The sequence below is a fragment of the Oxyura jamaicensis genome, chromosome 3 (assembly GCF_011077185.1).
Source record: "Oxyura jamaicensis isolate SHBP4307 breed ruddy duck chromosome 3, BPBGC_Ojam_1.0, whole genome shotgun sequence".
NCBI lineage: Eukaryota > Metazoa > Chordata > Aves > Anseriformes > Anatidae > Oxyura > Oxyura jamaicensis.
Window position 1 is genome coordinate 37,119,691 of NC_048895.1, and position 17,592 is coordinate 37,137,282.

The 17,592-nt window shown below is 34.4% G+C and overlaps 1 protein-coding gene across 8 annotated transcripts in view; it reads left to right on the top strand.

Annotated features, from left to right (window-relative positions):
* The window catches only part of CEP170 (centrosomal protein 170), a 100,919-nt gene that overhangs the window by 19,367 nt on the left and 63,960 nt on the right, over nucleotides 1-17,592 (top strand). For all 8 annotated transcript variants that reach the window (XM_035320792.1, XM_035320793.1, XM_035320797.1 and 5 more), the window contains exons 2-7: nucleotides 2,392-2,537; nucleotides 7,761-7,850; nucleotides 13,424-13,502; nucleotides 14,125-14,183; nucleotides 14,288-14,450; nucleotides 16,548-16,682. In XM_035320792.1, coding sequence (XP_035176683.1) covers nucleotides 2,433-2,537; nucleotides 7,761-7,850; nucleotides 13,424-13,502; nucleotides 14,125-14,183; nucleotides 14,288-14,450; nucleotides 16,548-16,682 — 631 coding nt within the window. In that variant the 5' untranslated portion in view covers nucleotides 2,392-2,432. The remainder of the gene's footprint in view (nucleotides 1-2,391; nucleotides 2,538-7,760; nucleotides 7,851-13,423; nucleotides 13,503-14,124; nucleotides 14,184-14,287; nucleotides 14,451-16,547; nucleotides 16,683-17,592) is intronic.

Sequence of the window (17,592 nt, forward strand, 5' to 3'; positions counted from 1 at the left end):
AATAAAATATGTATCTGGGTTGATGATTTGTCACTGTTGAGACAGCACTGTTTGAAAAGAACAACAATATTAAGCTTGACAGAAATGGTGATGGGCTTTTAACTACAAATGTGCTGCCAAGCTGTGCAGCAATGATTGTTCTGTATAATTTCTTTTAAAAATTATTTTCAGATAGCTTAATTTAATCTGTTTGTTGTCAGGCTTTATCATTTGTGGGAGGTTTGGAGGTTTTGTTTTTCTTTCTAGCTCAGTTGTTGTTGACCTACTTGTCTGTTTTAAAAATAAAAAATGGGGGGTTTATTGACAGTCTGTCTGTGTAAACTAAAATCTAGTATTTGAATATGAACTTTTTCAAATAGTTTATATCATCTTAGAGTTTTCATATGCATTTCCCATTAGTGCAGGAAGGCCTAACGGTATGGATGGTATTATATCGGCAGATAGGAGATTTAAAAGGTGGTAAAATATAAACTGAATGAGTTTTGATACTGATCAGCATGCTTGCTGCCATACGTCCACTTAATTTCCTTGTGAAAAGTGGCAACCTAGACTGGCAATTTCTGATGCTTCCTTTTTATTTCTTAAAAGGAATGCACGGATGTCATTTGATTGGCCTAGTTTATTTTCTAGTTTTAAAGTAGGTTAAATGAAAAATATAAAGGTTAATTTCCTTCGAAGTCGCTGAATAAATTGTTGTAATTATTAAAATACTTATTTGGTAACTGAAATAAAATTTAAATACATTTAGTAAGTTGTTATTGTAAATGCAATTTGTAATTGTAAGGGAGGACAGAGATGCTGTATGATTTCTTCTGTTGAGTTGGAGAGCATTAAGTAGGCGTAGGCTTCATTTGAAGAGCCTGTTGTGATACCGTAATGGGAAGATTATCCTATCATAGGTGTTGCTGTATATAAGAAGCTCTGTTGCAAATGCTTATTTACCCTTTTAATTGACTAAGTATTTAAGACATTAAATCCTCTAATTTCTTTCATTTGAGTTCAATTTTTTTAATTGGGTTTACGGCTCTGCTGGTTCATTTTAGCACTGCCATATCAAGCTTTCAACTTCTTGTGGCCTCTTGTGTCACTTTCTGATGCTGTTTTGCCATAACTTGTTCCTCTTTGTGTGGGCTTGTAACTTGTGGGATCTCCATGGCTGTAGGTTGCCTTATAGGGTAGTGCTGGCTTGGCATTTTATTCAGTACTTGCCTTTATCCCTGTGTTTGAGAACCTCACTGCATTCTTGTTATTATGCAGATTATGCTCAAATCTGCTACAGGCTTGTGTCTACTTACAGTACATTTGCTACCCTTGCATAATTTCACTAAATGGCATAAGTCCAGAAATAACACCTATTGGGTACTGAGAAGGAATGCAGACTTGTTGCTTTTTATTTTCTTCAGCTCCTCTTAATGAGCAGAGAGTAGTAATGAAATAATGAAAGAATGAAATGATTGCTTTGCCTTACTTTTTTTTTTTTAAAGAGAGATTTTTAAGCCTTTACATATTCAAATCATAGTTGGAATGTGACTCCAGTGGTTGATACCTGGAAAGTAACCAACCATAGAATTATTCTGGAGAGTGCTTTTAATCATGGTTTTGTCCGGTGTCAAATGGGCCGTATTATGTGAAGAACTCTTCCACAAAAGTATTTTTATTGAGTTTTCAAGCTTTTGTTTTGTGTTTTCATAGCATTTTAAATGGCTAAATGTTTATTTCTGTTTGATATGTGTCATGTTTGGTAAATTAAGCTAAAGTATTATAGGAATACTGCTTTCAGTTTTGTTACTCGCAATTAACTTCTAAATTGCTCATTTTGCTCGTTTTGTTTACAATTCAAAATGTATTCTGACGAATTTCCAAGATAAAAGTTCTGTTGAAAACATGTAACAGTAAATAAGCAGCAAAATTTGGTGCTGTACAGAGAACCTGAGCTTAAAACGGAATGAATGTAACTAGTTCTTTTTCACGTGAAAATGTACTGACACACTACACGTGCAAGTTACTTGCTGTCTTTTGTGAACATTTGCCATGCTGTTTATTGATTGTGGTAATTGCTACATTAATGCTTCACTATCTTGATAATAAGCTGTTAAATGTTAAAAGCTTTCTGACAAGTTGATGTATGACTTTGGCATTAGCTAGCTGCTCATTTATTTTGAAGAAGCTTACCTCTCATTCAGTTCGCCTCGTTCCGTGAAGCAGAGCCTCAAGACTATGGAAGTCTGTAGCCTGTCACTTCCTCCAATCTTGGATTCAGTGCCTGCTATTGAGAAGTGCTGTATTTTCAGAAGCTTTATATATTCAGCTCAGTGTTTGCTGAGTAGGAACTGTTGCTAAAAATAACTAAAATGAATTTCTCTGTCCCTTCTTCTTTCTGTCGTGCTGCAGGATGACGTAGCTTTGCCAAGGATTTATCAGCTAAGCAGAAAATGAGCTTAACATCCTGGTTTTTGGTGAGCAGTGGAGGCACCCGCCATAGGCTGCCCCGAGAAATGATTTTTGTTGGAAGAGATGACTGTGAGCTGATGTTACAGGTAATTGCATCAGCCTTCCATGTGCAACTGCTCAAATCTTGAGCCAGTTTTATATTCCTTTTGAAAATGACGTTTGCCAGATGTTGGGAGGGGCAATAGTTTTGATTAATCCTTTGTGTTCTTAGAAAAAGTTAGTTTGAATATATTGCCATCAATAATATGCTTATTGTCAAAGTGTAGGGGATCAAATTTCCTTTATATAAATCACATACAGAATGCAGAAATACAAGATTAAAGAAATTTTGCAGTATGATGAGTAAACTGTGTGCTCTGTAATATGTGAAAATGCTAAGTGCACTGGATGATGTTGAACAGAGATTTCTTTTTTCTGCAACTTGTAATCTAATTTAGTCACATGATTTGATGTAACTCTATCCCCATGTCCTGATCTTGCACAAAGGCAAATGAAATTAGTAGAGAAGAGTATTTCTGTATCTCTAAGGAAGTTGAATGACTCAGTCTCAGTAATAGTTTCATTTTAACTCTAAAAAGACAAGTCTTAGTCAAAATAGTTTAATATTTTAAGTGGGTTCCTCAACTTTCAGATCACTATGAGGAACTCTTGGGAGGAGGTATGTAGCTGTATGATTATGTAGCCACACAGCAGGCACTTTGCCTTATCACAGCTGAAGTCCTCTGAGCTTCTTTTATTTTTGAATGGCAAATGGTAATATTTTGGGAAAAAAATCTTGTCTTTGGTTACTGTAGAACTCTTATAAGGATTAAACTTTCACATGCCCAACTATTTCTACCACTAAAATATTTTCTGGTGGACTCTTTGTTCTCAAGAACTGTGTATGAAGCCATTAATACCTAAACTGGAATTTCTCTTGAAAATGAAGTGTCAAGAAACCTACTTTCATGTGCATTACTGAGAATGTAATTTCTATGGGTAAAAGGCATTTGTTTCTCAACCTCAGAAGCTATCCAAAGGGTTTCAGTGGTAGAAATACTTTGTCTTGTTATAAAGTAGTTGAAAATACTCTTAATTTTTCTTGAAAAAATAGTCAGTGTGGAGTCTTGGCAATTTTGTGAGAAGTATTTAAGATGGGGGAAAAAAAAAAAGACAAGATGGTGGCAACAACAAAGAAACCCATACCACTGGTTCCCACCCAAAAGATTATAATTACAAAAAACTTTTATTTTGCCACTAGCTTGTTAGTAGTTTGTTGTCCGTTTTCTTGCTCCTGTTCTTCCCCCTTTTGTTCCTTCCCTATCCATCACTGGTATGCATCTTTTTCTGATTTAGGTCATTAAACTGGCAACAATCTCCACTTTTTTAAGGTGGGGAGTTAGATGATAATTTTATACCTTACATGACCATGCTCTTCACAGGTTGGAAAAATGTAAATATTGCAATAGTGTAGAAGTAATAATATAATATGCTTCAAATAATTTATGTCTAGTTAGGTATGTTAGAAAACTGATTCACGCCTCCTCTTCCCAACAATAAATGTTATTCCCTGTTTAATCCAAGTAGTTTTTCATGCCAGGAAGAATATTAAAGTTGCAATTTGCTAGAAAGTGACTAGTTTTCTACAAACTTGGTATTAAAATCCACATATATGTGTTTTCATTTGATGTTATTGAAGTTAAATCATATTATTATAGTATTTTTACGTTGATTGCAAGAACTACTGTTACTTTTGTTCTAAATGTAAAATTTTGTTCAGTGTGAAATTAGAGAGGCAGAATTCTCTCCTAGATGGTAGGGAAAGTGGAAGCAATTTCTTAGACACTGATTTCTCAGCACTTAGTGGTTTTGTTAACTGTTTTTTCTTTATCTGTCATTCCTAATGTTCCCATCTCTACCCCAGTACTGATTTTTATTGTACTTTTTAATCCTTTAGTATTCACTTGGATTAGCTGCCTACAAGTCACTGTGGCATCAGGCCAGCCATAGATATGTTCAAGGTCTTGTCCAACAGAATGATGTGTAGACAATGTGTATCTAATATACACTACTGCAGATCTGTTGAGCTGAGTAGAAAAGACTAAGAATTCTCTGTCCAATAGGTAGTTAACAATTCATGAAACCAAATACCAGGATTAACAAAATGAGCTTAGCTTGACATAATTTTCTACCTTCTGCTACCTAAATGAATGATCTAAAACACTCCTAGGAAGGATTTCTGTAGCTTTATATACTCAAACCCAGGTTGAGTTCCTTGCTACATGTCATTTTTCTGAAGTTTTGCTATAGCTGGTGAATGTGTGATACGTTTCCCTCACACTGTGCATATGTGGTACATTTGATTTTGCAGTTTTCTCATTAGTAAATAACTTAGGTTTTAATGGTTCACATCTGTGGCTGGTAAGTCTTTAAAGAAAAGCTTAACACTTAAGCATTTACTCTTTGGTTTTACAAAACTTCAGTCGTCATCACCTCCAAAAGCAGCTCCCTCTGAGTAATATTTTAAATAGAATCTAGTCATTTATGGATGTTAGTTGCTCTCTGTTGACTTCAGAGGTAGTAAAAAGAATCAAGGTGCCTGGTGATTTTTTGAGAATATTCTTTGTAGCCTGCTGTTATGTTAGGTCTACATGCCAGCATGACTGGGATGCCACAGTAGCTGAAGGGGGGAGGAACCCACCAAAGGAGAAGCTGATAATGTGTTCTTGTTCTGTATGTATAGCTCTTTGTGTAGGACCTTCCATTCCACTCCTGACAACTTGGTTGTTCTCTTACTGCAAAGCATGTGGACAATGCATGATAAAGAAAGTGGAATTTAATGCTTCTATTCATAATCTCTTGACAGAAAGCATGTTATAAAAGCCTTATTAAAAAGCATTTCAGTTCTGTTGTGTGCTTTATAGAATTAGACCTCAGATCTATGCCTGACCACTATTCTTCTAATATGGGTTTTGTTCAGGCCTGGGAATACAGATTTGCTTTTAACTGTGTTATTTTGTAAATACATTCAAACGTGGTATGCAGTCTTTGTATTAGGCTAGCTGCTCCAATACACCACCGTTCTTGTGGGTAAATACTACATTTTCCCTTTCTTTCACTGTTATGTTTAGAAAATCTTTTGGATCTTGATGGGGGAGTTATATCCATGGAAACAAAAATAAATAACTTTGATATTATTAATAATATAGATTTATTTCAAAAGAAGAATACTTTTTTTTTGTATTCTGAGAATACATTTTAGTAGTATGGATTGGATTGAAAAGTAATATACGCTACAAATTTATTTTAACCAAGGATGGAGTTTTCCTCTTTATATGCGTACAGTTCTTAGCACGGTTATTCTGTGATTAAAATTGTCTTCAGTCATAGACAGATCTTTGTACTGAGTCTGGCTGGGATGGAGTTAATTTTCTTCATTGCAGCCCTTAGGGTAGTATGCTTTGAATTTGTAACCCAAACAGCTGATAAGACCCTGTTTTAGCTATTGTTGAACAGGGTTTACAGTGTCAAAGCCTTTTCTGTTTCTCTTTTCTGCTGCCTTCCTTCACAAGTATCTCAGGAGTGCAGAAGAAGCTGGGAGGGGACACAGCCAGTGTAGCTGACCCCAACTAACCAAAGAGATATTCTGTGCCATATAATGATCTGTTCAGCAATAAAAACTGATGGGAGGTGGTTTGGGGGAGAGTAGCCATTGCTCACAGACTGGATGGGCATCAGTCTGCTTGTGGGAGGTGGTGAGTTAGTGCCTTTGAGTTACTGGACTTGGTGGTGGTTTTTTAGTTTGTTTCCTTCTTCATCTTTCCTTCACACTTCTTAAGCAACCTCTAACACAACCCATTTGTTTTATTGCTTTTTTTCTCTTCCACACTGAGGGAGTGGAAAGAGCAAGCAAACGATTGTGTAGTGCTTACCTGCCAGCCAGGGCAACGCAATCTTATAAAGAGTAGTTTGGTAGGAATTATATTTGAATGGAATGCAACAATAATAAATCTGTAAGGTAAATGGCATTTCAAAGATCAGCACAATGTTTGGACTTGTGAAGATCACCTGTAAAGAATAAAAACACATTCAATTATATGCAAATAGTCTAAGCCTGAGGAGAGCTATCATGTGCAGAATTTCAGGTGCCATTCTAAAAGCCACAGACTTGAGTAATTGTTCTTACCATTTCAAAGATGTGACAAAATATTTTGAAGCTTTAAGGATCTTTTTGTTAGTTTCATTTCCATTTTAACTTTTTCTAATAGGAAGTGGCGCATCAAGATTATAAAATAACTGATTAATAGCATAATATATATTTGAATAAAATAATTGGAAAAAGTTCAGATTCTTTTTCTTATAACCTAGGTTAAGATATGCTAATTCATAAAAAGTTCAGATTTTTTTCTCATAACCTAGGTAAAGATAGGCTAATTCATTTGCTTGCATTCTTGCATCACGTGTAGAAAATTATAATCTTGACTTTGTAGGTTCAGCAGAACACATCAGTGAATTTGATTTTACTGATCTTTTTTCACTTGACGAAAGGTTACTAAACCCATATAACATGAACTGTAGCAGTGTATCTTTGCCCACTGTTAAGAATGCTTAACTGATGAAGTGCATTTATTGGTATAGATCCCGTTGTTTGTTTCTGTCTCTTCCTTTGTCCTTACCCCTCCCCCCCTCCCTCCCCCCCCCTTATATTCTGACACCCTTTCTCTTTCCCTCAAGACTGAAGACTATAGAACAGATTGGCTAAAATAACATAGTAAGTGTAAGCAGAAGAGGAGAGAATTCACTTCCATGAGGAGAAAACAAAGCAATGAAAAGATGGCATGGAAAGGAAAAAATAAGGAAGGAAGTTGAAGGAAGGAAAGAAAACAATACTAGCAAGTCACAAGAGATAGAGAAGGAATGAGATGATAAGGGATTCTGAGAATAGAGAGCCTTAGGAGGCCTGTATGTGTTAAGGCTTTGAACTGGCTAATGTGTTGATAACCTGGGATCCTTAGAACTGACAGGCTCTGCTGGTGCTGGGACAGGAATGAGCACAGAAGTCATTCTCAGTACCGTATAGGTCTGGGACCTATATTTGAGGAAACATTAAGAAAATAATTATTCAGAATGTAATGATTCTGTTATGGGCACCCAGGGTTAGCGTTGGATATGGTTAGTTATCAAGTTAGTGTGGGCCTAATTTTTTTGTATAAAGTTTAAAGAAACGTGGAAAGAACATAACTGCAGTACTCTCAAAAATAGCCATCAATGCTATCTTGATCTGTTTTTGAAATGCATTATCTTATTTTGTATTCTTTTTTATATTTTAGTCACGAAGTGTGGACAAGCAACATGCTGTACTTAACTATGATCCCTCTACAGATGAGCACTTGGTGAAGGATTTGGGCAGCTTGAATGGGGTAAGTTAACATCAGAAATGAATAGTTTCCCTTAGTCTTTTTTCTTTTTTTTTTTTTTTTTTTAACAAGGATACTCTGACTTAAGTGTTCATTAATATCTTCTTAATGCAAGTTTGCAAATGGGAGGAACATTTGAAAGGAAAATGTAATTTTGTGGGGCATCAATTAAAGGACTGGAACAAAACACCTTACTAAGAGGGCCTTGACAAGACAAAGAAACTCAAAAGAATACAAGGGGATATTTTACTCTTCTGCTTTTCAGAAACGTAAATGCATAAAATCTTTAATTGATTATATTCTTTAAAAAAAGCATTTCAATCTCTAAAATTTCTGTTTAAGAAATTGATTTATGCTTATTATCCTGTTTCACACAGAAAAGAATGTTACTGTACTCTATGTGAAAACAAATTTTAAGTATCCAAAAATCAAGTTGCATGTAAACTTTTTTAACATATTTGATATTTGCGTATTCTGCCTCTGTATCCTTTATGTCAAAATCTCTCTGAATAATGTATAAATGTCAAGTTATTACAAACTAACGTAAGACAAATGCAAAGCTATGCGCAAAATGAAGTTTTGCATTATCTTACATTTTAAGACTTTTCCAGGGATTGCATATACAAAATTCTAGGCAAGCTTCACCTTTTATAAACATTTCAAATATTGTAATGAATTATTAAAAACTTAGTTGCTTTGTCATATTTTTGTAGCCCTTTAGATATTTATTTGAGCTGTTTATAGATGGTAGTTACAGTTGGTATTTTCTCAGTTTGTCATGAATGTGTATAGAGTACCCAAAATTGTGAGTTCATCTTTGATACCTACTCATTATCAGTAACTTCCTAAGTATTAATTTCAGTAAGCATTGCCAAATTATATATATACATATATATATATACACATACATTTATATATATATACACATACATGTATATATAAGATGAAGGAATCTCAATTTACTGTCTGTTAGCATTGATTTTTAACTTGGTGTTTCATCTGGAAGTGCATTTTGAAATAAATAGTCGGACTGTCTTTATTAGTTTTTCTGTATTTTAAGGTACAGACCTTAACATGTATGTATGCAGCTCAGCTTTCCAAAGGGTCAGAGTCTCAACTCCATCTAAAACCAGTGTAACCTGAAAGGTTATATCATTTGCATAGCTGCAAGCAGATGAGAACTTTGCTCCTTAAATATTTAATATATCTCTGTATTTTGAAAGTCAGTACACTGTTTCAAGGAAGTTATCAAAATTCAGCTCATCGTAATTTCTTGCTGAGCAACTTGATTTTATTCCCAAATTCCATGTTATTCTTGTAGTCAACAGGCATACCTGCTTTTCATTGCCTTCTCACAAAACTTGAGTTTTATAAAAAATACACCTATCTATATTTTTAAAACCTTAATTTGACTCCTTCATGTATGATACACAGCTTTCAGTTATTTTCTTAACTTGATCTGATTCATTCTCAAGTTGGAGGTGTCAGTTACTGTGTAGCTGGTTACCCACAGACATCTAAGCAGCTCTTCTCACAGTTTGGGGAATATTACATTGTATCATTTCAGTCCTTGTTCCTCCTCTTCACAGTGCTTCCCTTACTGTCTGTTTCCAGCTGTGCTTTTTCTTACATACCTCCGCCTATCTGGTTTCAAGTCTGAAGAGGAAACACACAATTTTCTAACACCATACTTTAGTCAAATTGTGCAGTAGAACAGTATATTCAATGCCTCTGTACCCTGCAATGAACTACTAACTAGGCAATGGTTCTTTTAGTCCAGTTAAAAGTTTCAGTGTTGACTGTGTTTACCATGTGTATGTTTACCATGTGTTATGTGTACATCAATACAAGACTTTAACTGGCATTCAAAATGACAAAGCATAAATTGGGCAAGGGAGGGGGCAGAGACAAACAGAACCCCAAAAATCCAGCACATGCCTTCAGACCAATGATCTTGATTTTAACTTTAAATTTTTGGCTGGTAGCTTTCTATGACTCTCTCATAGCATAATTCAGACAGCTTCTGAGTGTAAAGGCTGTTTTTAAGTCACCTTTGGAAAATACTTTCTTGTGTGGGGATCAGGGAGAGAGCTACTAAATCTAATAGTATCTGTGATAAATTAGTTAACATAAATAAAGTAGATAAATTAGTGAGAAAGCTTGCTTGTTACGCTGACTGTAACGTCTGACTTTGTTTTGGCAGACTTTGTTAATGACTTCCTGGAGAAAATGGTAGCTGAATTCTCCAAAGAGTTCTCAAAATAAGCTTTCTTGTTACTGTAACAGAAGTAAGACAGAGAGCTGCTAGTTTGTGGTCAAGTGTCTCAAAATTGCAGGAGGAGATTTTTCTTACTCGTCTGTCTTATTCCTCAGTATCTTTATGGAAGTTCTAGGTTTCTATTTCTAGGCCAATTGTGTACATGTGAGTGCACATCTGTTTTTTTTTATTATTATTATTTGTTTTGAGTTGTTTGAAATGCAGCCATCACCCTTGGTAAATGATGTTATATTTGTTCTTAAAAAGAAGGTGGACTACTATACCAGATTTTCTAATAATGATTCAAGTAATTTTCTTATGCCTCTCTTCCAAGTGTTTTGGAGACTACAAGGTGAAAAGTTCAAAGCAAGTTGTAGGAGAACCATTTATCTACTGGAGCTGAGAACCAACTTGTAGTTTTTTATAAAGGCATTTTAGCTCTTAATGTCGTGTACACCAATTTGTGTGGCCAGGTGACCTCTAGAGGTCCCTTCAAACCTTAACTTTTCTGCAATTTGGTGTTTCATGAAGGTGAGATAGAAGCATAGGTAATTCTACAAGGACATGGTATGTAAGGAAGCCCATGGTTTATCTGAAGACTCAGCATTTTTGTTCTCTCTAGTTTAAAAACAAAACCCAACCAACAAGAACAGTTCCTTCAGAATTTTACTCTTCCTTGAAAACAGCATTTAAATTGAGTTAGGTAGGTATTAGGAGGTAATATGGGTATCAACAGATAAGCTCTCCCTTTAATGTAGGCCTGAGGCCTACTTTCTTCAGAAAGTACTGCAAGTGTCCTTGCAGTACTGTGGAAGAGTCCTTAATTTGCTTTGTTGGTTTCCACCCATTCTTATCTTCCTTCAGCAAGAACATTTATATGGGGTCTCCACAATTAGTTTGATTTCCTGCGAGAACATTTCTGGTGTAATGCACTTTAGCCACTAAAGGTAATTTGAGGGTTAAGTGGAGAAGGCCACTGCCAATGCATAAGACTTTTTCTTTTGAGTTTAGTGAGCCCAGTACAGTTTCATAAGATGGACTGGGATTGCAGTTGATGCCCTAATACCTGAACACTCGTATCTGTGTGGCTAATTCATACTCAGCTCAGGGAACGGAGACAAGTCTTCATTCTGGACTTTGTATGTCTAGATTAGAAAATAATGCAAAAGAAATTTTATCAGATTCACATAATGCTTTATTTTCAAAAAACAAGTAATTCTCCAGTTCATTCATGCTTATCTTTTTATTTCATACTAAAAAGATGGATGAATTTATATTTTCTGAGGAAAATTTGTACAGTTTCTAATATAAAATAATCATTTCACCAATATCAAAGGAATCCAAACTGTATTTTCTCCTTTGCGTGTCCTTAAAGCAGTCTGAATTTTGGTAATTTACTGAGATTCAGGCTGTCTCGAGGATATTCTTGGCATGGGTTTTTGCTCTGGACTCTCATAATGTTGAAGTAGAATAAATATGCATTGAATACTGCTCTTTCAGGCAGTTTCAGGCTTACTAACCAGTAAATAGTTGTACTTTTAATTCTTATTTTTTGTGGAAGATACCTATGTCAATTTTATAAATGAGATAAACATTATTTATAAAAAGAAGGAAACAGAAGACCCTTCTATTATTTAACGGGAGGGCATAATTTCTATCCTTAAAGATTTCATTTAATACTCAATGTAAATGAACAAAACAAGTGCTTAAAGATTCAGATACTTGGCCTGCTTATCTATTAAAATTTTATTTTTTGTGTATACTCCTAACTTGGAAGTGCTTTAAAGATGCCAGTCTTGAGCTGCTCCAGTCCTTAAAAACATATACATGCTGTTGTAGAATTTGCAAGTTTAAAATAGAATGATCCTGCATGGTTGTGGTATTAGAATCCCTAAAACTGGCAAAAAACAACAGCAAATGTCTTTCAGCAAAGCTCTCTCTGAATGTTTAATTTCCTATCTGTAGAATTAATGTTTAGTTGTTCTAAAAAGTAGAAATGAACAAGAATCTGTAATTTTTTTTTAAGATACAGAAAATAATACCACTAATAAATAATTCATAAAATAATGCAAAAGACTCATCCAGCTGAACCATAAATATTTTATTTGCCCCGAATTTGTCCTAAATGAAGGCTTTTTAATGATTTGAAAAGAGGAAGAGGGAAACATAGCCAAGAACAAGAGACTGGTAATATGTAACTGGTTAGTCATATTTCTTATGGGGAAGATGCTACATTCTTGTATGTCCAGATGCTACATTCCTTTAAGGTAAAAGGAGAAGGAAGATTTCAAGAAAGCCCGGGGAGAACATTGGGGAGAAGAGCTTAGAGTGTAAGTTTTAGCTGCTCAGTGCAGATGTGAATTCAGCCTTGAGAAATAGTTTGTGACAAGATGCTGTGCAGAAGCTTTTTCTCAGCTCATATAGTGGATGGATTCTTCAAGGATCTGAGTTCCAAAGTTAAGTTTAATGTCTTTTTTTCCTTTGAAAGTTGATGTTATTGTTTGCCAAATCTTCCAAATTACCTTTCTGAGATCCATTTTGACTTGAACATGTATTATTCCTTCTCCTTGCTGCTTCTGTAATTAGCTGTTGTCTATATCTCAGGTGTTCTCTGGAAGTTTATACCAATATCTTTTTGTAAGCTTCTTGTTACTTGTTGCCATTGAGATTGCCAACCACACAGATTGTGAGGCCTGAATTGTTCTGTACTACCTCGAACAGCCAACTGATGTGGCTGGTGAAATCAGGCGAACTTTCAGGTACATAAATCCTTCTTCACATCCCTGAAAGCTTGGCTGATTTCTCCTGCTATTTCCAACAGTGATTTGAAGGAGGGGAGGATTAGTTTTGGTACAACAACTGAATTTTCAAAAGACAATAAGACAGTGGAATGTGCCCTGTTTTGCTGCTAGCTGTTAGAATAATTATTTCTGCTTACAAATGTTATGCCTGTTGCTGTTCAGGAGTTGCAGTACATTGAGTTATTTATCACTGGCATATGGAATTATTTGGATGCAGTAACTTGGTCCATGTTTGTTTTCCATTATGTCTTTTGACAATGTTTAGAAATGATAAACTACCTCAGAACTTACGTATATACTGTGAAATGTTGCACAAATGTAATGGTATGTCAATTCTGACAGCTAATTGAGATTGAAAGTGCAAGCTACGAGAAAAATAATGTTAGATGCTAATTTGAGGTAACATTGCCCAGTGAATCAGCGGTAGAAAATTTGCAATGCTGAAAACTTTCTTATAAAATTAGTTTAGTGACCTTTTTTTTCAATTTAACAGTATCTCTCTTCATTTATTTCTATAGACATTTGTGAATGATGTGAGGATTCCAGAACAGACATACATCACTCTGAAGTTAGAAGATAAGCTGAGATTCGGATATGATATCCTTGTCATCAAAAATGCATAATGTGCTGACATGCTTTTCTTGTTGAAAAGTGTATTTGCATTAAGTGAGAGGTTCTCATACTATTAGAGAAGCAACTTTGAAATACCTGTTTCTTTACAAGAAAATTGCAGGTTTTGGAATACTATGCCTTGGTCAGAAGTATTGATGAAGTACATGGAATTGTTTCTGAACAAAAAGAAACCTTGCTTTCCAATTATTATTTAAAACCTCTGTATATCTATTGCTGTAACATTCTTAACATGGAACTTTTGTGTTGCAAAGAAACATTACTTTGAGGCAAATAAGAATATTCTTGTATTGTAGAAGATTGTATGCAAGTTGTAAAGATTACAAGTAATTATTCAGCAAACTACTAAATGAAAACAAAAAGAACTTATATTATTGCAACATTAAGGTATCTATTCAATGTTCTATTTACAAATAGTAAATAATTATATTGTGAATTTGCTTTCACAAGTATTATTGTACATTCTAGTCTGTACAGTAATAGATTTGTAAAACAATTGTCACTATTGTAATGCCAGAATAGACTACAGAACTATTGCCTTTCCAGAAAGTTGTCTTGTGAGTTGAGCATTTTCCTTAGCATTTCCTACATACTAATCTTTTTACTGTTGTCAGAGGAGAGATGAGAGTCCCTGAAGAAGCACTTAAGGTAATAATGGACCATTCCTTGATGTTTTTCAGTCATTACATAGTTAATGGTAAAAGGTTTTGCATTCTTTGAGATAATTCATTTATTTATTTAATGTTACATAGCATGAAAAATTTACAAGCCAACTCCAGTTATCTCAAAAATCTTCAGAGGCAGAAGGGTCAAAACAAACCAGCTCCAAAACTTCCGAGTCCAAAGGAACAGACTCCACAAATGAAGTGCACAACAAAACTACTGAAGCACTGAAATCTGAAGAGAAATCAATAGGTAAGGTGCATTTTGGCAGTAAAAGAATGTAAACTTTGAAAGGTTATTTGTTTGTTTTGTTGAGGTGCCTTTGAAATTGTTCAATTAGATGTAGAAACATCACATGTGAAATGCTAAATGAATATAATATAAGAATAATTAATAACTTTCTACATTTAATTTCTGCCTTTTTTCATAGCATCCGCATGTTAAGAAAGTTCCTAAAGGATTCTTTTTAAGCACCATTAATCAGATCTTTGTATTTATTTTCCCAAAAATCAGAAATTTCCAGCATTTATGGCAGTAAAGTGATGCCTTTTTTTGCAGTTGAATTGAAAAATACTTTGTACGTTTTTTCACCACCATTCCCAAGTGTTTTCCTTCTTTTGATTCATATTCCGTTTTTTTTTTAATTTATTTTTTTAATAAATATTAGCATAAGTTGTTAGATGCTAGGATGGAATTTGAGCATTCTATTGTTGTACAAAAATGGGGTAACTAGTTTCTATCTTGTTTCTACATCATCTTTATATATGTTTATATTTAGTATTTGTATATTGTGTCATGGTGGCTTTGCCACAGATGTCTTAATGTTAAGCAAGCCATACAATGAAGTTTATTATTCGATTTAGGAATTATTTGATCATAATTGCTTGCTGTGTTACAAGCTACTACAGGAGATAACCACAAGCATGAGAAAGGAATTGTGTATTGTTGCGCTTTTAATATGATTCTAACTAGGTCTGACTTAATTCAAGGCAGTTACAACATTGTTTAGGTTTAATCCATTCTTCTGAAAGGCTTACTTCAAGTAATTCTCTCCACCGCCTATAGGACTCAGTGGTATAACTAACTTTTGGCTAATCTGACATCCTTTTAAGGATACATAAAGCCTATCCAATAACTTAGTGTTCCTATTTAATGCTGCTTTTCAGCATTTGGGTCCTCTTAAATTTTTATAGTGTAGCACAGTGGGTTTTCTTCTCGACTTCCTTTTTTTACTGTTCCAAAAATAACAGTAAAAGTTAATGATGGAGTTTTATATTTGACTGCAACTCATAAGCATTTTGGGGATTGATTCTCTCACTGTTGGCTGTATGCAAAGCTGTTTCCTATTGCTTAATTCAGTGCACAAGCAGCAGCCACCAAGTTTTTAAAAATAATTGAGTATTAACTAAAATGTTTTTTTTGTCTTTTTTTGTTACTGTTCTAAAAGTAGTTAATATCTTCAAATCATGATGCTGTTGGGCATGGCTATGAAAGTACATATAATATTTGAATAAAAATGATGAAATTCATGATAGGCAAAGCAATGGACAATGACTAAGATGGATTTGAACAGGTCATGTTCTTTATATAAAGACTTAAAGTATCCTCAATACATCTGTATGATACTGAAATAGTTAAATCTCAATAGAGTGAATATCCTATCAGGAGCTCAAATCAAAACTAAACCAGTCAATTTGTCATGAAGGTACAAATCTTAATTATAATCGTGTTTTTTCTTACTTAACCTTTGTGTTTAAATGTGTTTAATCATGTTTATGTATCTTATATAACAATTTTATTGTACAGCAGAGTGTCTTCAGTTTGTTTGTTTCATGTTTTATTTTAAAATTGTGCTCACTAATATTTTACACTAGGTAACTTTCAGCACTCTGTAGTAGCTGTCAGTGATTTGGAACCTTGGCAGCACTGCAAGATTTGATCAGTTTTTTCATGCAGTGAGTTCAGATTTCAACAAAAGGTCAATGTGGGTAAAAGTGAGACTCTTCTCATAGAAATGGCAATGAACAGCTTTTAGGAATGTACTGCTGTACCGATGACTCCAAACTGAATGTAGAAAATAGTGTTTGCAGACATCAGGGTGACAATAAGAGATGTCAGCTGCCTTTGCAGAAATGTTTGTGCCAGAAGTTTTGATCAGGTCATTAGTAAGCCTTTATATTTAGAACTCAGATCACTTATCCAGCCTCTAAGTTGGTTGCATGCAACCAATTCAATTCAGCTTCCAGGAGAAATGATCCCGGCAAATCACTCTCTCTTCTTGTTGCTTGAACCTAAATACCAAAACTAAACAGAAAACCAATTTCCTCTTTTTTTTTTTTTTTTTTATAGATCTTTCTGCCATGCCTCGTGGTACACCTTTATATGGACAGCCAGCCTGGTGGGGTGATGATGAAGCAGATGAAAAAAGTGGGTGTAAACCAGATGGCAAACGTGAAGAAAAAATGCATGAGACAGGGGCTTCGGGTAAGTTTATATTTTCTTTTTCTCACTCTCTCTTTTAATTATTTCTAGGGCTTTTGCTGCTTAGTAGAGTACATGTATTCTGAACTAGGGAACTAAATGTATATCAATTTTTTTTTTAAGTTTCACAGATGGGTTGTACAGATGAAGGCCTACTAAAATTTAGCTTTGAAAAGTTATTCTCAAGGAACTAGAAATTTCCAGAGACCAATTTCAGACATGATACATCACTTTTCTAGTATCTAGTACTAGTTTTGTAAGTAAACATAGAAATGTTTCCAGAATCAGTGTCTCTTTATCAATTTAGTCCATACCTGTCATTTCATATACTAAAAATTATAGATTGAAGTGGGATATTTTAATAAAATCACTTTTTTTTGTATTTGACCTTTGGCTATATAAGGTGATCCGTGCTAGCATTCTGTCATGTAATTTAGTAATGTTGCATTAGCAGGAATTGCATTTCATATTTTATGCAGAAAAGATTTACATAATCTAAAGTTAAACTGTTTATAAAGTTTATTTCCCCATAATACAGATTTTTTAAGTCAGCTTGTCTAGTTGCAGTGTGTGTTGCCAAAACCTAAATCTCAATGTCTATAATTAGGCTCCTAAATCTATCATCAGACATATAAATAAAGTGACTGCTTTTCTAATAAAGGGCATAGCTTCAAAACTTACTGAAGCTAGGGCAAAATTCAACTCATCTTTGTTTAGCTGTTTAGGTGCACACTTAAGGCCCAGCTGTTTTAATTTTGGAGTTATTTAAACTACTGAGGTGGGAGTTTCTCCCTTACTACAATAGTAGTTGCTGTGGTTATCATTAATTGTATTTTGCAGAATTGGAATAATCTCTAAAACAAGTGAGAACAAACTAAACTAACACTTCTGTATAATGAAATCAACTCCAACT